General features: G+C 42.4%; 1 protein-coding gene across 9 annotated transcripts in view; it reads right to left on the bottom strand.

Annotated features, from left to right (window-relative positions):
• anos1b (anosmin 1b) overlaps positions 1 to 21,913 on the bottom strand; it is a 347,052-nt gene that overhangs the window by 3,867 nt on the left and 321,272 nt on the right. For all 9 annotated transcript variants that reach the window (XR_015521059.1, XR_015521063.1, XR_015521064.1 and 6 more), the window contains 7 exon segments: positions 16,845 to 17,041; positions 10,433 to 10,577; positions 7,693 to 7,830; positions 6,930 to 7,024; positions 4,126 to 4,288; positions 3,255 to 3,472; positions 850 to 991 (listed from right to left, as the gene is read on the bottom strand). Coding sequence is in view for 3 of the 9 variants with exons in the window: in XM_087302368.1 (XP_087158494.1) it covers positions 851 to 991; positions 3,255 to 3,472; positions 4,126 to 4,288; positions 6,930 to 7,024; positions 7,693 to 7,830; positions 10,433 to 10,577; positions 16,845 to 17,041 (1,097 nt within the window). In the remaining 6 variants the exon portion in view is untranslated.

The following is a 21,913-nucleotide window of genomic DNA, read 5'->3' as shown; positions in this document are numbered from 1 at the left end:
GACTGCATGTGGAGTATATTATACAGCTTAAAAATATTTCAGTATTTTAGGATTCTCCATTATTTTCAGTTTATTTACAGTCGTGAGTTGCATTATGGGATGTTGATCTCTGCTCTGTCGACTTTAGATGATGAAAATTCAACTCCAGTTTAACAAAGTGACTTTTGTTGACATTTTAGTCGTGTGAAATATTAATATATCTAGAGAAATAAGTCTAAAAAAATAAGGGAAAATGTACAAGCAGTTTACTACAATGTTTTGTAGCATAATATTCAACACCGGCCCAGAAAATATAGCACTGCAAACTATTACACACACTCAAAAAAGTCACTTTTACAAACTTTTCATGGTTAACAGTTGATGGAAGAAAGATCAGAATCTCAGAATGCGATAAAAATAAACATAATAAAATCAGTTAAACAATTAAAATCCTTCATTTTCCTTTGGCTTCTATTTCAGAGGTCGCCACAACGTAATGAACCGCTAATATTCCAGCATTTGTTTTATTCAGCGGATGCCTTTTCAGCCGGAAAAACACCCATACAAACCCATTCACACACATATACGACCAGTTTAGTTGATCAGTTCCCCTATAGTGCATGTGTTTGGACTGTGGGGGAAACCTGAGCACCCGAAGGAAACCCACACCAACACGGGGAGAACATGCAAACTCCACACAGAAACACCAACTGACCCAGCCGAGATTCAAACCAGAGACCTTCCTGCTGTAATGCGACAGTGCTAACCACTGAGTCACTCCAAAAATGAAACCATGAATGCCAAAAGTATGGAAAACGGCTGATTTAGGGATATTTCACCATGCAGTGTCGAGCGTTGTCAGTGTCTTACCTCAGTGGATGGTGCTGTTTAAAGCAGGAGTGTGGAGGGTTTTGGCCACCGACGGTCCGTTTCCGGCTTCAGACAGAACCTGCACCTGAACTCTGTACACACTGGACGGCTGAAGTGCATCTACAGTGAGCGACAGCTGATCCTGAGGGACACAACAGTCACTTATTCAGAGGTGAAACATATGCAGTAGTGTGGAATCCTGTTTCTGCAACTCTGCATTTTCATGACAGGTCCGGGTGCTCCGGTTTCCCCCACAGTCCAAACACATGCGCTGTCGGGGAATTGGGTAGGCTAAATTGTCTTGAGTGTGAATGAGCGTGTGTGTGGGTGTTTCCCAGAGATGGGTTGCAGCTGAAAGGGCATCCTCTGCTTAAAAACTTGCTGGATGAGTTGGCGGTTCATTCCGCTGTGGCGACCCCAGATTAATAAGGGGACTAAGCCGAAAATGAATGAATGAATGAATATTTTTCAATTAGCTGTTTAGAGGAATTCTAAATGTAACAGTTTTAATATAAAAATACTTGACCGTGATCAAAGTGCATATGAATTGACTAGTTATTTTTGAAGACAGTTGTATTCAGCTTAAAGTGCAATTTAATAGGACAGTTCACCCCAGAAGTTTAATTGACTGTTCAAGTTTGTTTCCGTTGAACACTAAAGAAGACATTTCGAGACATGTTGGAAACCTGTAACTGACTTCCATAGAAAAACAAATCAATTATCAGTTACAGGCTTTCAGCATTTTTCAAAATATTGTCTAAAAAACACAAGTGACAAGTGGAGAGAGAGTAAACCATGACAGGCTTGACAGTTTTGGGTGAACTGTCCCTTTAAATACTTAACCAGGTTCATAGGCAAGACATTGGACAACAGGGCTTTGCTTTACTCTGTTTAAAGAGGGCTAATAGTGTTCACCACACCGTATTGATTTTTTATTCCAGCCAAATATAAAAGGAATAAGATTTCTCTCAAAGAACAATACAACATCAAACAATTCTCACAATATTAATTTAATTTCTGAACATTTCTCTGAGATAAGACAAGTATGAATTGTGAGATATGCATATAGCATATAGTCATTTTCCTCAGAACTGAAAGATTAAAATGTTATCCACAGAACTATGTAAACTCATGCTCAGAAGAATAAGTAGAAATTGCAAGACATAAGCTGAATTGTCCAGTGAACTCTTTAAAGGATGAGAGTTGAATCTGTCTTCAGTTCTGGCTTATTTTCTCAGAGTATCTATTTGGCTTTCTCCCAAAACTTTAACTCCCTGTTTCAGGTTTCCAACTTAAAATGCAATTCTGAGAATAAAAATTCATTCATTCATTCATTTTCTTGTCGGCTTAGTCCCCTTATTAATCCGGGGTCGCCACAGCGGAATGAACTGCCAACTTATCGAGCAAGTTTTTACGCAGCGGATGCCCTTCCAGCTGCAACCCATCTCAGGGAAACATCCACACACACTCATTCACAAAGTCATACACTACAGACAATTTAGCCTACCCAATTCACCTATACCACATGTGTTTGGACTGTGGGGGAAACCGGAGCACCTGGAGGAAACCCATGCGAACGCAGGGAGAACATGCAAACTCCACACAGGAACGCCAACTGAGCTGAGGCTCGAATCAGTGACCTTCTTGCTGTGAGGCGACAGCACTACCTACTGCGCCACTGCCTCGCCCAGAATAAAAATTAATCAATTTAAATTAAATAATTTAAATCAATTTTGTGTGTATAAATAAAACAATTACCCGTTAAATATATGTTATTCCACTATGGAGACAAATTTCTATAAATTACAGCAATGAAAAATCCAACATTTAAAAATAAAACACTTTAAACATTATAACAGTCACTTTAAAAATGATCCATCAAATCAGCCAAAATTGTCAGATACAAAGTTTTGTCAAATATTTTGTGTAGACAGAACTGTGACTATTTTTTGAGCTCATTTCTGAAAGGATAATTGCATATTCATAGCTTACATCTGCAGGATACTCACTCACAAATCTGAGAACCGCAATCCAGATAATAATAATTAAAGGAAAAATACATTTGTGATTAATAATGATTTTAAATATGTTATTCCCCTGTGGACGTGAATATGAAAAGGTATTTTGACATTCATAAGTGTCACTTAAAAAAAGATCTCTCTGTTGAATTGAGAGGGGTCTGGCTGCAGACCTGGTGCAGTGCAATCTGGGCCGCATCCAATGCTTTTTAATGCGCTCACCTAACCCCACCCCTCACAATGACGTCACTCACTCCATTTGAGTGCACTGTGTCTGACATTGCATCGCTGAGTGATGCAGTCTCAGCTTGCATCATAAAGGCTGCATCCAGATGCTACTGGTTGAATCTGTTGTATTGAAGCTGGTGTTGTGTTTGTGGTTCTCACCGGTGGCAGGATGTGTGTTTGCGAGATCAGTGAGCCGTTGCTGCTGCCGCTGGACACTTTGACCCAGGAGAACTGGAATCCGGAGCTGGCCGTCTGACCGGAGCTCTCAGGTGAAAGCTGCCAGCTGAAAAGCGCCTGCAGGGAGCCGTTCACCGGCTGAAACAGCACTGCCAGCTTCTCAGGCCTCCGCAGGGCTTTCTTCAACTGAGGGTGGCGCTCTAGGACAAAATATTGCACCGCTATGACTGATAAAGTATATTAATATTCCAAACATTTCCAGAAAGATTCAAAAAAAGAGAGATGCATGTTTTGAGGATCAGTTTTAGGGTAAATAAAAAAATTAAATAAAATAAAAACTATGGTAAAGTACTAGTCTTCTAGTCAATAGACTTGAAGAATATCTAGTCTAATATTATTTACTGTCATCATGACAAAGAGGAAATAAATCAGTTATTAGAGATGAGTTATTAACAGTATTATGATCAGACATGTGCTGGAGAAATCTGCTCTCCGCTACACAGACATTGAGGAGAAAATAAACAGGGGGGTGAATAATTCTGACCTCAGCTGTGCGTCCCATCCCTTCAGCAATTTTTGTCATACGGTGTATTTTAAGGATCTTTTTTCCTGATATATTTAATTCTGACAATTCCCAGTATTCTTCTAAATAGATTTTGTCATTTTATTATTGAGTGTTTAAATTATGCTAGTTTCAACCAGCTGAAATCACAGTTATAAACACTTTCATAAGTACAATATTCAGACACAGTAATTGACTGGACTATTTAGCTTGAATTAAATCTGGGCGTCATCATTTCTCTGGGATTTAGATCTCAATACAGCTGTCTGGATGTGCTAGATGTCATCTTACCCTCTCTGGCGCAGGCAGCGGGTTTTTTCCGTCTCCCCATCAGCGATAAGCAAAGTGGGGTGGTCACCGAAGTCGTGACCTCTGACCTCTGCTCTGCAACGGGCTTCACTGCCACACGGTACTTACAGGCAAACAGCAGGCCGGTAATCACAAAATGTGTTCCCTTTAAAACAAGCAGAGAACAGCACAGAGTTATTACATGCCAAGGGGCTGTCTTTCCTGTCGAGAATAATATGAAATGAGAACCACACTGAAGGCTCTGGAAAATGCAGCAGATAAGCCCCATCTGCATCATAATGATATCATACTGAGACTCGGTTGCACGTTTCTATTGTGTCCAGAGCCGGTGATGACAGATAGAGCGCTGCCATTCTCCGCTACATTATTCAGCTGCATAAAGAAGTCAGATGCAGGAACGCCACGCTCAGGGTACATTGGAGGGTCACGCACAGGTTTGGCAGTGACATCATCTCTTCACTATTGCCATCTGACATGTGAGAAGACGCGAGTCAAACTCTTTTTTCTGTGCTGTTTCTATTTTATTATATGTCATAAAAACTTTATTCCCAGCCATTTCACCATGAAGAAATCACCACGGAGACACAGACATGCAGAAGGACTGGTGGAGTAATGTACTGCATGGCTTTCTGGAATACTTGATTCTGATTGGTCAGTCACGACCTTTCATGTTAGGAAGGTCCATTACAAGGGATTAACCCTTTGACTGCCCCTCTGCCCAACGGTCGAGCGGGTTTGTACTGTTGTCAATAATGACCGGTGAAGTAATTATGGCTTTTAATGCACACACAGCATTGTTGCTTTACAAAATAAAATTAAACAAACATCCTGTTGCACTACTACACTCAATTTTGGTTTATTATATATGTATATATATATAAAAAGAAAACATTAAATGAGAATCAGAAATGGTGAGGCAGTGGTGCAGTAGGTAGTGCTGTCGCCTCACAGCAAGAAGGTCGCTGGTTTGAACCTCAGCTCAGTTGGCATTTCTGTGTGGAGTTTGCATGTTCTCCCTGCATTAGCGTGGGTTTCCTCCGGGTGCTCCGGTTTCCCCCACAGTCCAAACACATGTGGCACAGGTGAATTGGGTAGGCTAAATTGTCCGTAGTGTATGAGTGTGTGTGTGTGGGTGTTTCCCAGAGATGGGTTGCGGCTGGAAGGGCATCTGTTGCGTAAAAACTTGTTGGATAAGTTGGCGGTTCATTCCACTGTGGCGACCCCGGATTAATAAAGGGACTAAGCCGACAGGAAAATGAATGAATGAGAATCAGAATTATTTTCTGGCATACTTTAAAAAAAAAAGTGATTTTAGTTTTCAATGATGATTTATTTTTGCAAATCAACAAACTACGTTTGTAACAAGGAACTTGCAACCTTAAGCTGTGTTCACACCAAACGCAGAACTCGCGGATAAATCTAACACGCGGCTATTCTCGTGTAAATAGCCTTGTAAACATTTGAGTTTACTCGCTTCATTTGTGCGTCAAATCCGCTTCATTCGCATGTCAAATTTGCTTCAGAACAGACGTGGATTCGCGTGATGGGCGGGGCTTCTGTCTGCCCCGGTGACTCTAGCTTTATGGCTCAATTTCTAACATGGAGAAAATAACAGTGTTTATGTGCTTCATGAAAAACAGCATAGACACGTTTAGGGCCGTGTCTGAGTCCACTAGATCCTTTCAGTGGTGCATCCAGCTCTATGAGCTCATAAACTCCTCCAGAAACTCAACCCGGATGACGGAGGCTTTCAGCGTCACAATCACGCCCCCACAAGAGCAAGCTCCTGATTGGTTAATGTGGCGAAATGCGCGTTAAGCGCCTCAAACGTGCAAAACGCTCAACTATTGTGCCATTCGCACAATTCGCGCCATGCCATTTACGTGTATTGCGCCATTCGTGTCACGCCATTCACACGTATCGCACCGCAGGATGTCTATTCGCGCGTTTGCATTGACTTAACATGTAAATCACTCGCGCTTGTCGCCCCTGTTGCATCTGGTGTGAACACAGCATTAGTTGGCTAACGATAGTTTTGGGAAACACACCCCTGATCGACTGAAGTGTATATTGCGCCCTCTTGTGGATTTATGTGAGAAGGGGATGCGAGAGAGAAATTTAAGATCATTAAAGAGCAAACACAGCGGCCTCTAGTGGATCTCCAAAAACAAAACCTGATGTACCTCCACTTACGTAAGTCGATGTACCCAGAAATGTAGACCTGCGTACGTGTCCATAGTGAGCCTGGGTAGCATGTTTCCACATTTTACATAAATAATATATGAACATGAATATGTGTATATTATTATATATTTTTATATTTCGGCTAGAATAAAAGCAGGATAATTTGCAGTATAATTAATAGTTTAAACAGCATTTTAAGCTCAATATTATTCGCCCCTTTAAGCTATATTTGTTTTGGATAGTCTACAGAACAAACCATCGTTATACAATAACTTGCCTAATTACCCTAACCTGCCTAGTTACCCTAATTACCCTAGTGAAGCCTTTACATGTCACTTTAAGCTGTATAGAAGTGTCTTGAAGAATATCTAGTCTAATATTATTTACTGTCATCATGACAAAGAGGAAATAAATCAGTAATTAGAGATGAGTTATTAACACTGTTATGATTAGACATGTGCTGGAGAAATCTGCTCTCTAATACACAGAAAACAGGGAAAAAAATAAACAGGGGGGGCGAATACTTCTGCCTTCAGCTATATATATGTATAATTTTAAGACAGTGGCCCCTGTTAAAAACTCCTAAAATCAAGAAGACACACCTGAACTGTCGCCGTTTTCTCATCTTTCGTCACATTATGGGAACAAACCTCAGGATACCATCTCAGAATATATGAACTGGAGTCCTTCTGGCTTTCTGCAAGCAAACACAAGACACGATGTTGCAGGTTACACCTTCTCCCATCCTCATTGCTGTGTCCGCGGAGGCATTACGCCCATATTTTAATTCTGCTGCCAGATTTCTGTTCTGTACACAAGCAACATGACATCTTTTTTCGAAGCCGCGTCAGGTCGCCATCCCCCATCATCTGTTTTTGATTTCACGCTCGTACCGGCATTATTAAATCACTCCTCGTGCCTTTCTTTCCAGGAGATAACAGTAAATCAACACCCTGCATTTATGGGCGCTTGCGGTTTCGCTGGAATCTTCCCTTTGAAGGCCGCCAAATGTGCATTTCTGGAACACAGTACCTAAGCAGATTGTGAATAATCTGTTGGAGAGAGTCTAGAGAGGGCATCCCTGCGAGATTGCCTGCTCATGCGGGATTGATAATATTTATCTTTGGTAACGTTCTTCCATAAATCATTAGTCATGCTGTTGCTCTGGCAGTGCCTTGTTTGAGGACACACACATGGATCCGATGGATCGTCAACAAACAGATTCGCTTTGCGTGACCGGTGTGAAGTCATGTGTGTGTTTTTTGTCGGGAGACAATTTTCACTGAGATGCAAACTTCAGATGACCTCAGTAATACCACTTTGCCTCATGCGCTGTACGATGCTGAAGAAAGCGGCTTCACTTGCCTTGGACTCGGCTCTTCCAGAAGACCTTGACCTGCAGCTGGTTGTCGTGATAATGAGGTGCGGCCGCTTCCAGCCTCAGGACACTGGGAGACGAGTGGGAAACGGGGAGCTCATTGGAGAACTCTCCATTGGAGGACGCTAGAATGAGAGAGCAGATTTATTTGCCAAATATTTGTTATTTGAAAGAATACAACTTTTCTTAAACCACTTTCTCAGCTGACCAAATCTTTCGGTTACATGTCGGTGAGCTGCAGCTGTTTCAGTAAAGCAATTTTGACCTGTTTTCACCTACTGTACATGTATTTAGGTTGCTTTAGAAATGCTAAAAGCTAAACTAGTTCCACATCGGTTAATTTAATCTACACCAGATGTGACCATTATGGATTCTTCGTTTATTTTCCTCGTCAGTTTGACTCAATTTTGATTTTGATTTCTCTTTTCTTCATTCATTGCATTTTGTTTATTTATGAAAATAAATGTTTCCAAAACAACATTTCCATTTTAGAGAGCGTTCTTCGTTTACAGGATTTGTCACACCTGTCAAAAGCTTATACATAAGGTGACTCTTTCTAATTAGAAATGTCCAACCTGTCAGCTATTGTCTTTGCTAATCAGCGACATGCTATTAAAACTGTGCCGAAAACAACAAAAAGATGAATGATGCTTGAAAAACATCATCGGCCAAATGCATAATGTAACAGCACTGCACGAAACATGATGTTCGAAAAAAGATGACATGTGACTTCCAACTCAAACGCAAACATTTCATCCACTTTGCTGAGGGGAATGTCATGTGAATTTGCATAAACATCACTTTTATTAAATATATAATAATAATAATTCCTTACATTTATAAAGTGCTTTTCTGGGCAGTTAAAGCGCTTTACACAATGGGGGGATCTCCTCATCCACCACCAGTGTGCAGCATCCACCTGGATGAGGTGACGGCAGAACACACACCACACAGCAGCTGATTGGTGGAGAGGAGACAGAGTGATGAAGCCAGTTATGATATGGGGAGGATTAGGAGGCCATGATGGACAGATTGTGGATCAGTGGGCAGATTTGGCCAGGATGCCGGGGTTAAACCCCTACACTTTTACCAAGGACATCCTGGGATTTTTAACAACCACAGAGAGTCAGGAGCTCAGTTTAACGTCTCATCTGAAAGACGGCGCTCACTGAGCAGTATAGAGTCCCCGTCACTATACTGAGGCATTAGAAGCCACACAGACCACAGGTTGGGCGCCCCCTGCTGGCCTCACTAACACCATTTCCAGCAGCATCCTAGCTTTCCCGTGTGGTCTCCCATCTAGGTACAGACCAGGCTCAGCCCTGCTTAGCTTCAGTAGGCGACCATGTGAGAGTAGCAGAGAGCTATATAGCTGCCAGCCAATGCATCAGTGAATCGATGTGTCGTTTCACTTCAGAGCTCAGAATATGTAACAGGGGGCTAATAATCAAGTTTCATTCGAGCCACAGATGTTTCTCATTTAATAAATGGACAAAAGACAATTGCTGCGCAGAGTACAGAACTATAAAATCAACGAGGACAGCATTGCCCAGGTAATTTGATCTTGGAGGACGACTATGAGAAATGCTTGAGTTCATATTAAAGGCTTTAACTTCTGATCTTGGCAAACACAAGCAAAGTGCGAGACTGTGATGAAATATCTGAGAAATCTCTCAGGATCTTATTCTTGAGGGAATGGAGGAAGCAAAGTTATTTGTTGAACAGCGCATCTGCTTAGAGGAAACAAATATCTAGATGAAGATATGCTGTGTGTTTAATTGACATCAGCACATAAAGATATCACAACCTTAGATTGCACTGAATGAGATAAGAACTCCTACAGTAAATGACAAACAGTGATGTTTTGAATTATATTCATTTCTGTTTCATTGACAATCCTTCCTCGTTCATCAAGTGTGACTAATGAAATCTTGGGTCCGGCATTAGGATGTCTGCAATACATTACTGTACGGGAATATCGAGATAGTTTATAACTGATGTGGTGTTTCAGAGACCTCAAGAGAAATAACAGAGGCCTGATAAAACCAGAGGGGGAAATACTGAAGACATGAAATGGGTAAGAAAGTGGAAAAACTGTTGGAAAGCAAAACTAAAAAAGATCCCAGCGTGCCATTCGTGCCCCAGATAAACAACTGAACAGAGCCAGCACAGAGCTTTCCAATCTCACACATCTCTTCACTCTGTTTCTGGCATCTGTTTGAAAAATCGCTGATTTATAACCCCATGTAATAGTCAGAAATGACAAGTAGACAGCAGAGAGGGTCTTTCTAGAGGTGAAGAACTTGACCCGGGTTAACAGCAGTCCTGTAGAGGAGACTAAAGCAGGTCAAACCCTGACTCAGATGAGCTCTGCATGCTGATACATGTGCTGCCACAAGGTTAACCTCACCATCTCACGTGCCAAAATCACTGTAAGAGGACAACATTTCTGACTAAACACTCTCAGCGCCAAAGGAGGTTTTGTGTGTTTTGCATGGCTCTGCTGTGCTGCAGTTATCAGCGGCACCACTGATTCATGCTACGAGGAGGAGGCCCGAGTCAGACCTTTTAAAGAGAGCAAATATTTTATTCCTGACACCCCTTCATTTACACCCTTTTCAATTCATACTTAGCAAAAACTGACGGAATAAGTTTTCATAGTTGGAACTTTCCAAATGCACATGTAAATCATTCTGCTAAACCTGTAGAAGTGAAAGCGGAGCTCACTTGCAGAGTTTTGGCTGGTGGTGGTGAAGGAGACGTGAGCTCGGCTGCTCTTCAGCCGATTCTGACCCCAGTAAGAGATGGCCTGAATCTGAGCGGTGTAGGGGGTGTTGGGCTGGAGACCCTGAAGCTCCATCTGTGTTACATCCTGAGGACACAAACACAAGGTATCAGTACTGCTATTGTGAAGAGGATATTTACACTTGTGGGGGAAATCCTGCTACTTCAATAGGAATCCAGGCAATTGAAGGGCTAGTTCAGCCAAAATGGAAAAGTCACTCATCATCCATATTCAACTTCAAAACATCCACAGAGGCATGCACAGTGTGATATGCAGAGAAATATTACGCAACCACTCGTGACCTTTAAAATAACAACAATAATAAAAATAATGCTAACAATAAGAATCTAAATCATGGAGAAATAGAAGTTATGCAATAGAAAACAAAAGCAAATATAGAGGCTCATCATACACCCGGCGCAACAAGGTGCAGGATGTGTTTGGCACGATTTGCTGCTATTTTCAGACCAGCGCATCCCTAATCTTCATGTTTTGCACTATGCAGTAACTCTGCTGGTATTTTGGGATTTCCGTCTGGATTTTGCCAACCCAAATTTAAAAGCTTCCCAAATCCACATGCAGAGATGTAAATGCAAAGATTTGGTCTCATTGTAAAGAAAAGCCTTTGAGTTTTCATAAAACACTATTGAAAGTGTTTAAAATATCTGGATATGTTGTACGTGTTATAATAAACGCCTAAAAAAAGAGGCGCTTTTGTATTTTTTTTTTTGTATTTGAAAGTGTATCTTTCAGGTTGTGTGTGGTCTAGCGTGCTGTAATTAATGTTGCTGGTTCCTGCACATGTCTGTAATCATAGGACAAAAGAGAAATGTCTCCACCATAATCTATGCAGATATTATTGTACTCCAGCTGATGAGAGGTGCTGTACAAGACACAGGGAGCGATCATTGTGTTCATATTTCACTATTCTTTTGTTTGATCAAACATAATTCAGTGTGTTTGGAGCACATCAGACATATAAAAGCATTACTTATGCACATCAGCTCAAAAACAGAGGAGAATGACCCTGAAGCGCACAGCATAAGGTAAGAGATGAGCTGTCTGTGCTATCTGGGGCTGCTTATTGATCATAAATGTATTGTTTTTACTTCTGCGCCATGAAAACACCGAGATTCATTCAGCAACTGTTTGATATGTGAATATAATTCAGTAAGAAGAACGCTAGAACCGTATGAGCACCGGCAAGAGCTTTCATTTGAGCTATAACTTGGTCGTGCCCAACTGAGTCTGGTTCTCTCAAGGTTTTTTTTCTTCACTCCCATCAGGTGAAGTTTTTTTTCCCTCTCCGCTGTCGCCACTGCCTCGCATGGTTCAGGATTGGTAGAGCTACGCATCGATGAATTTGCTCTTCAGTGTTTGAACTCTCAGTAATGATTAAATCACACTGAACAGAGCTAAACTGAACTGAACTGAACTTAAACACTAAAACCTGAACCACACTGTTCCAGTTACTATGACCATTTATGTGAAGCTGCTTTGACACAATCTACATTGTAAAAGCGCTATACAAATAAAGCTGGATTGAATTGAATTGAATTGAACTTGTACATGTGTCATATGAGAAATATGAAAATGAACCAATGCTCAATACCCAGCTCGGGGATCCAAATTACTGTGTATTTAAGTGTGAATAACATTTGTACAGTAAAATAAAACCAAAGTGATGCAGATATGTGCATAAAATATAGATTCTACACTTTACGAGATTGGTGACCCCTGGTATAGACTATCCTGTCGCAAAATGCTGTGAATTTCCATTGAGATGATGATAATAGTTTGATTGCTGCGTTTACATGTCTGTACTGCACTTCAATAAGTACATTTACATAGACAGCAAAAATCTGATTTTAATATGATCAAGACAATATTCTGATTCAGTCTACCATGTAAACAAAGATTTTTGATTCATTTAATCGAATTAAAGTCAATCAAACTAAAGAGAAATTGAGTTAAGACAGAGTCATTTTCTTTTCAGCTTAGTCCCTTTATTAATCTGGGGTCACCACAGCAGAATGAACCATCAACTTATCCAGCACATGTTTTAGGCAGCGGATGCCGTTCCAGCTGCAACCAATCTCTGGGAAACACCCACACACACTCATTCACACTCATACACTGTGGACAATTAGCCTACCCAGTTCCCCTATAGCGCATGTGTTTGGACTGTGGGGGAAACCGGAGCACCCGGAGGAAACCCACGCCAACACAGGGAGAACATGCAAACTCCACACAGAAACACCAACTGAGCCAGCCGAGGCTCCAACCAGCGACCTTCTTGCTGTTAGGTGACAGCACTACCTACTGTGCCTAATTTTGGTAATGCATTAGAAAACATTGAAATGAACATTAAATGCGATTAATAAATGCTGCAGAAATGTTGTTCATTCTTAAATGTTTGATTACCAGATATTCTGTTAGATATTCTGGAGTGTTTGCTCACATTTTCATTATATAAACCCTGTTTACCATTGTCAATTTACAAATGTAAATAAATCACTTATTAAAATATTGAGTGCCGTCTCTCAGTGTTGGCTCCTCTGCTTTTCTTCTGGTCTTCAGGACATATGGAGCCGGGTTTTCCCTGTACTGATGCTTACCTCATGAGAAATGGGTCACAGTTGTGTTTTAAAGTTGAGGATTTTAGTATTATTTCTCAGCATCAGAATGATCATTTTTCAAAAGCTGAAATGATCTATGATGACCTCAGCACCTGATCATTTTAATGCAGTCCTGGACGGGTGTTCTGTGAACACAAGCAGGCTCAAATCACACTATAGTCCATCTTGTTCATCCCGGCCATCTTATAACACCACAAATATCAAAATCCTCTGCAGGAGGCTGATCCTTTTCCTATTTGGCACTGAAACTCCAGAGGAGCTTTCCCAGCATTGTTCGGGATTCAGACACACTTGCAGATTACGTCTAGACTACGAACCCATCTCTTTAGCCAAGCGTACACTCCATTTATCAGCTAAACACATGGTTATGTTGCATCAGGTCAGTCAGCTGAGATCAAAAAACATATAAGATAAATTATAGGCAGAAATACAAGTCATTTCACATGGGTCTTTCATTTAAGACAAACTGCTGCTAACTGCAAGCTCGACAACAGCTGATAGATTGCAGGAACTGTTATAGAACATTAATGCTAGCAACCTCACCGAGTCCTGAGAGAATGGACCATAACATGCATTACACCTGTATTTCAGTAGACAACATGGGCTGATATTATGAAAGCTCCATTTGTCAGTCTTCAGCTTCCTTCACAGAACAACCTATTGAATGGCAACCACAGACACTTTGCCATTACAACTGATAATCCCCTCCAGATCACCTATCCTATGAGATGACGCTCAATTAATCAACATTAATCCTCTTGTCTACAATACTTTTCTTTAAAGTTTATTTCCCTTCAAGCTTTCATGGAGTTATCAGAAAGCAACATCAACTAACAGCTGGAGTGCCTCAGGGTTCAGTGCTCAGCCCGCTAACCTTTCATCACACACGTCTCTGTGTAGACAACGCTTAGCACTTTACACGTGTATCTCTTGCTTCTCCTTCAGACATATACATTACTTGGTCAAAGTCTTGTCATGAGTGATTTGAGTCATGTCAGAGATGTATGGATGCAGTCCTCCAAGCTCATGATGGAGTCAGACACAATCTTCATTCTGTCTCCACTGCAGCAGGACTTTATATTCTATACTGGACATTATTTCTGTTCAGTGATGACACTTTAGTCTGAGCAGAGTCAGAGCGCACTGTCCTCATCAAATCAGTCAACATCAAGACATGATCAGATTTATTGAGCTCAAATCAGCAAAATCTAGAAGCCTTCACCTTTCATAGAGACACTTCTGATCTGACACCACTTCTGGGGGGGAGTTGATGGGTTCTTCAAGAGGAACATATTGAGATCTGGTTATTTATAGTGAGTCAGGAATCATCTGCGGGAACAGCTGAGAACAATCATAAGCACAGGCTCCTCTCGAAATTTGTTTATAAAGAAACTTCACGAACTGATAAAAAGTGGACTCGCTCATTACATTTCAGACCCTTTTTACACTTTAATTTAGCAACACTGGCTTATTAGACAAACATGCTCCAGACCATATTATTGTGAAACTGCTTACCACGACAGAAACATACATTTGACCACAACTAAAACTAAACACTAGGGGGCAGTATGTCACCCAGGGCCGGCATGTCCATAGAGGCGACCTAGGCAGCCGCCTAGGGCGGCAGTATAGAGAGGGCGGCATCCGCGACACCTCCCTCACCACCCGCGTCCTCAGTTATGTCCGCGACACCTCCCTCACCACCCGCGTCCTCAGTTATGTCCGCGACACCCCCCTCACCACCCGCGTCCTCAGTTATGTCCGCGACACCTCCCTCACCACCCGCGTCCTCAGTTATGTCCGCGACACCCCCCTCACCACCCGCGTCCTCAAATATATTCGCGCATAGACGACAGAATAGAGAAAGCGGCGTCAGCGACACCTGCATCAGCACCCGCGTGTCCTCAGTTATATCCGCGCATAGGGCGCTGGAAAAGAGGTCAGCGACACCTCACTTCATTTTCATAACCAGTCACTTTCGTTTTCACACTGGGGTTGAGGGCGGCGTGATCGTCCTCTGCCTAGAGCGGCAGTTCAGCTTGCTCCGGCCCTGATGTCACCAGAAACATTTGTTCCTTTTCACATTAATGATATTTACAGGAACATATCAGTGATTATTCATTGATTCATTCATTAAATCTCTGATTTATCAGGGGTTGCCACGGCTGAATGAACCACCAACTACTCTGGCATATGTTTTACACATAAAATACACAATGGAAGGCCTTCCAGTTGCAAAGAACTGGGAAACACCCATACAGTCTCTCAATCTTCACGATAGTTCATTTAATTCACTTTTAAGGCATGTGTTTGGACTGTAGTGGAAACTGGAGCACCCAGAGCAAACCCACCGGAACATGAGGAGATTTTTCATTTTTTTCATTATTCATTGTTCATTTTCATAGACATTCATTTTCTTGTCAGCTTAGTCCCTTTATTAATCAGGGGGCGCCACAGTGGAATGACCTGCCAACTTATCCAGCATATGTTTTACGCAATGGATGCACTTCCAGCTGCAACCCATCTCTGGGAAACACCCACACACACTCATTCACACTCATAGACTACGGACAATTTAGCCTACTCAGTTCCCCTATAGCGCATGTGTTTAGACTGTAAACCGGAGCACCCGGAGGAAACCCACGCCAACACAGGGAGAACATGCAAACTCCACACAGAAACACCAACTGACCCAGCTGAGGTTCAAACCAGCGATCTTCGTGCTGTAAGGTGACAGCACTACCAACTGCACCACTGCATCGCCCCATATTCGTCTAATAATATATATGTAAATCTTGCATGCTCAAATTCACGTGTGTACTCGTCCTATTTTACTGTAGCCTTTCACACTGAACAGTTTCTGCACAACTAGTAGACAAATAGTGTTTCTGTCTTAAACCAGCCACACTTTTGTCAGTCCTAAACTGCACAACAGCACACAGAGAGGGCCGCCGTGCATTTAGTTTCAGCTAAGTTGTGTTTTTTGGATTGCAGGAATTCTTAATTCCAGGCGGTTTTGAAAATGATCTGACATTTTCTATTACTCTCAATAACTCTTAATCGCTCGCAGTGATCCGTTCTGCGAACAAAAATCTGTCAGCCCAAATAGGCCTTCATAGGCTACTGTTCAATAAAATAGATTGCTTTCTCAGACCCGGAGGTTATTGCATTGTAAAAACAAATTACCTAATCAAAACCATTTGAGAGCTGCGGCTTTCAGAAGAGCACAGACGACAATAAAACATGCGGATCACTCGGCCAGCTGCGCCTTTATTTTGCGCTTGTTGTGGTGGGAAAGCCACTTTGTACAGGCTGGAGCGTTTTACTGTTTCACAGGTGGAGCACACGAGTCCAACACCTGGCCAAGGCTGACCAGTCAAAACACACGCTCAGATGTTCAACTCAGCTGCAGATTTAGCACTTCCTGGGTCTGACATTCCAGCTCCGACAAACCCAAGAAAAACAACTCGGGGAAATTTCTCCCCTCTCTACGGGTTCAGGTTCAGCTTTATGAGAGAAAGGTAAAAACCGTTCTCTAACCTCGACAGCCTCAACCAGATTTTGGCCACCATCCGCAAGCCTCGGTCTGGCTTAATTTTCGCATTCATTCTTCTGAGATGAACTTTCCACATAGATAAACACTGAGCGCAGCCCCCTACAGGCTCGCAGTTTAGCAGAGCTGTAAAAGTATGTGCAGTATTTTGCAGGATCTTACCCCGTCCGTGACCCTTCCCGCCCGGCTCTGGCTGCTGGAGGGTGTTCCTCGAGGGCTCCAGGTCACCTTGTGATGGTGAACCACCAGGTCGCTCTCGCGGGGGGTCTCCCACAGGACCAGAACACTCACTGTGCCGTCAGGGTGGAGCGTCTGGTTGGCCGTCCTGGCGTTCTGTGGGGTCTCTGGGGGAAGCGGATCTGAAACAGAGATGAAGTGAAGGTGCTTCTGTCAGACCGCTGCTTTACATCACAGCTTATTTGTGTAACTTCACCCGACATGACCTGAGGTGAACCACTGAGGAAACATCTCAGGGCTGCATTGCTCAAAACCGTCTGTGTGCTGTCGGGTCGTTTTCATCCACTCTGGGCTGATCTTAAGTCTTAATTTGGCCACAACTTTCTTGATGTTTCAGCAAATGGAGTGATTTTTGGATCTTATTTTGATACACATTTTGGGGAAATGCTTTAAATAATAATTTAAAAAAATCAACAATACACTCTGGGCGAATTTACTACGCTTTCATTATGTTTGGGGCTGTTTTTGCCCAATTAACTCCCCTTATAATATCATTTCTTGATTGCAAAGGCATGTCAGGATATAATCATGCATACCTGCTTGATGCTGTTGGGAAGACGTACAGCAATATTTAATGTTGACCATCAGTTGCAGTGCTTTAGTTTCCGCCTTCTCTATAGAGTAGTGTGTGTGGGTGCGTGCGTGTGAGAGAGACCTTTGTGCACTTATCCTGATATATCTGAGAGAATCAAAACAGATCTCAGAGCACAGTAAACAGAGCAAGTGTATTACCGCACAAACTCTATAATAAGCTGAACTCTATATCAAATCCAAAAACTTTATTGCACAGGCCTGTCAGATGATGATCAACTGTACAAAATGCACATTTAATCTCTTCCCAACAGGAAAAACCAGCAACAATCAAGAATGCAGGATTATCTGCTGCCATGGCTTTGCAATCAACAAATGTGATTAAAATGGAAGTCAATGAGACAAAAACACCAACATAAGAGCGAGTAGTCAATCTGAACAGCACACAAGGACTAACGTCTCATTCACACAGGGCGTCAGCGTCAACGCTTCCCATTCACTTTGAATGGGTGATGTCAATCTCAATAAATCTACTGTACATTTATAAAAACAAAGGTCAATCGGCTCTCGTGAGGTCGCCACATTTACAAACGTTACCACCACATCTTCCACAGACAACCTTTCAACCTTATTTTTCCTGCTCGGATAAATAGCCAGTTTAGCCTGCCCTAAAACAAAATCCAGGAGTTGACATTTAAACCCATTTAAACCAAAAATAGAAACTCTCACAGAAAACTTTTCACTGAAAGATGTACAAATACTTTCCCAAAGTTAAAATAAAGAGAGAGACAGAGAGAGAGAGAGAGAGAGAGAGAGAGAGAGAGAGAGAGAGAGAAAGAGAGAGAGAGAGAGAGAGACAGAGAGAGAGAGAGAGAGAGAGAGAGAGAGAGAGAGAGAGAGAGAGATTAATACAGTGCTCAGAGAGGTGAGGCGAATGTTTTGAGTGCATGTCTCTGTTGATGTGGCAAAAAGAGGTTTTCCAGACACCAGCTAAAAGTGTGTGTGTGCGTGTGTGTGTGTGTGTGTGTGTGTGTGTGTGTGTGTGTGTGTGTGTGCGTGTGTGGTAATGACAGATGTGGATAGTGTCCACTGCCACACTTGACCACTGCCACTGATGCGCAAATAATCCAGACAGAACACGAGTGTAGACATAACATTGGGTCTGAGGCTGATTTTCCTGTAAGCACTCCCACCAGAACTTTAAAAACAGTATATATTTATTCCTGACTGTGATCGAGCTTGTTAACAGCAGCACGATACCTTCAATCGGTTACAACAAGCAATGGCAGTTATGTAGAGGTGAGAGGAATATTGATTAGATCAGTTTCTGAAGGGAGGTCTTTACCAAACCTATAATATAGCTTCATTCATATTTATATATATTATTTACAAACTGTTTTTTCAAACAATACACAACCCTCTAGCATAAAAGTTGAATTAACAATTGGATATTTAAAAAATTGGGTGAAGCAGTGGCGCAGTAGGTAGTGCTGTGGTCTCACAAAAAGAAGGTCGCTGGTTCGAGGTTCAACTTCACCTGACAAGGAATGCAATTCATTCAGTTTTCAAAACATGTCCACACTAGGGATGCCACGGTTCTCAATATAAAATTAAACCGTACAGTTCGACCTACACGGTAAAACAGCATATATATATTCCTGACTTTCAATACGCACTTGTGAATGGCGGTTTTCTCGGTTTTGCGTTTAAATAATTTATGTGTGTTTTATATCTCCCTGAATTGACCGTGTGTGCCTGTAAGTGCATGAGCTGAGATGAGGAAACTCATATTCTAAAAAACGTACCCCTATATATATTTCTGGAGAGTGCCAAAAATGTCCAGGAGCTCTATACACTTTTTGACATATCAAATTTCTCTCAAGAGTGCCATTCGAGCCTGCTGTTCTTGTGTAAATCCTGGCCGCTGTGGACTGACTGACTGACCAACTGTTAATCCTCATCCTCCTTCTTCCCTAAATCCAACCAATAGTGTGTTAAATAGCACCGATTGACCAGTGCCATCTTCCCGAATCCCAAAAGATATTGTTCTGAAAAGCAACAAAAATAAAGAAAAGCCCTGGATCTCGGCAGCCTGATCTTTACTACGTTTTCAGATTTTGTCACATTCACACTGTTATTTACTTGTTTATTTAATTTCTTGGCTTCTGTTTTTCTATTACCTGCTTTCTGAAGCAGTTCTTCGGCAAACTCAAACCCCGTCATCGCAATCAACTTCACTCTGCATCAAAAATCCTCCAATGTACGAGATACTGGACAAACTGGTAACAGCAGAAAAGCTGTCCACAGAGGTAAGCGGTCAGCTGGTAGGCGTGCAAAGGAACGGTGTCATACCGCCACATAGTGTTTATTTTAAAGATGAAATGCAGCCACATGTTCCTCTGGATACATATTTTGCGATCTTCAGAAATGTATAGAGGGGTACATTTTTTTTAGGATGAGCCTATGTTGATATTTTTCTGAAGGACTTGAAAACGATGTTGTGCACATGCAGTGTTTTTAGACGAAAGCGCTGCTTTGGAATGAATCTGGATTAGTGTAGATCTAGCCTACAGCACACGCTCTGTTTGCAATTACAGCCAAAGTCCAGCTGCTTTACCTCAGAGGCCAATCAGTGTGCTTTCATTTGCATTGAGCATGTCAGAGTAAAGACGCTTTGATATGTCAGTTTATGGTAATATCATGCCTGTGGGGTGTCTTTCTGAAGTTTCATCTGTGGCTTTCATTCAAGCCGGCTTCATTTCAGACTGCAGGGCAGCAACCAAACAAAGCTCATAATGGCCAGTTCGCTAGCACAGACTGTCACTTTGCATTTGTTCTGAGAGCCATTAAGTCACACGGGATCCTTCATCTGCAGGTGTCCCTCCAGCAACAGTGGCTACGCGCTCGACCTTTGACCTCACACATTCTCAGTTCGACCCCTGCACCCTTGGACCCCCCCGTCCTCCAACAGCTTCACCACTGCAAGCCACAGTAGAGTGTCTTAGTAAACTCTGGTTGCCACAGAGAAATGAACCGCTAACTTTTAGAGCACATGTTTTTACACAGTGGATGCCCTTCCAGCTGCAACCCATCACGGGGAAACACCCATATACTCTCATTCACACACATACACTACAGACAATTTAGTCTACCCAATTCACCTGCATTGGATTTCCAAACTCAGTCCTGGGGGGCCGGTGCCCTGCAAAGTTTAGTTCCAACCCTCAATCAGGCACACCTGGGCTTGCTAATCAAGCTCTTACTAGGCTTTCTAGAAACATCCTTGCAGGTGTGTTGAAGCAAGTTGGAGGTAAAATCTGCAAGACACCAGCCCTCCAGGACCAAGTTTAGAAACCCCTGCCTTAACCCAACCGATAGTGTTTTCAAAAGCACCGATTAACCCGGTCACCCTCTTTCCAAATCCAACCGATAGTGTTTTCAAAAGCACCGATTGACCCGGTCACCCTCTTTCCAAATCCAACCGATAGTGTTTTCAAAAGCACCGATTGACCCGGTCACCCTCTTTCCAAATCCAACCGATAGTGTTTTCAAAAGCACCGATTGACCCGGTCACCCTCTTTCCAAATCCAACCGATAGTGTTTTCAAAAGCACAGATTGACCCGGTCACCCTCTTTCCAAATCCAACCGATAGTGTTTTCAAAAGCACCGATTGACCCGGTCACCCTCTTTCCAAAACCCAACCGATAGTGTTTTCAAAAGCACCGATTGACCCGGTCACCCTCTTTCCAAACCCAACCGATAGTGTTTTCAAAAGCACCGATTGACCCGGTCACCCTCTTTCCAAAACCCAACCGATAGTGTTTTCAAAAGCACCGATTGACCCGGTCACCCTCTTTCCAAACCCAACCGATAGTGTTTTCAAAAGCACCGATTGACCCGATCACCCTCATTCCAAACCCAACCGATAGTGTTTTCAAAAGCACCGATTGACCCGGTCACCCTCTTTCCAAAACCCAACCGATAGTGTTTTCAAAAGCACCGATTGACCCGGTCACCCTCTTTCCAAAACCCAACCGATAGTGTTTTCAAAAGCACCGATTGACCCGGTCACCCTCTTTCCAAAACCCAACCGATAGTGTTTTCAAAAGCACAGATTGACCCGATCAGCCTCTTTCCAAACCCAACTGATAGTGTTTTCAAAAGCACAGATTGACCCGATCAGCCTCTTTCCAAACCCAACCGATAGTGTTTACAAAAGCAATCCAGAATAAGAAAAGCCCTTGCAGCAGCCTGATCACCACATTTTCAGCCCTTACCATGTTCTCACCCTGTTATTTACTGGTTCATTTTATTTTTTGTCTTATTTTTTGTTTCACCTGCTTTCTGGAACCGTTTTTGCCAGGCTTGCACCCTGCTGTCATGGTCAACTCCTCTCTGCAGCTCAAGTTCACGTATATACCTGACAAACTACAGAGCAATCTGATAACAGCTGTCCACATGA

This window comes from Danio rerio, chromosome 22 (assembly GCF_052040795.2).
Source record: "Danio rerio strain M-AB ecotype USA chromosome 22, GRCz13ab, whole genome shotgun sequence".
NCBI lineage: Eukaryota > Metazoa > Chordata > Actinopteri > Cypriniformes > Danionidae > Danio > Danio rerio.
The sequence above is the reverse complement of the archived record's forward strand: the minus strand, read 5'-3'. Positions and strand labels throughout refer to the sequence as shown.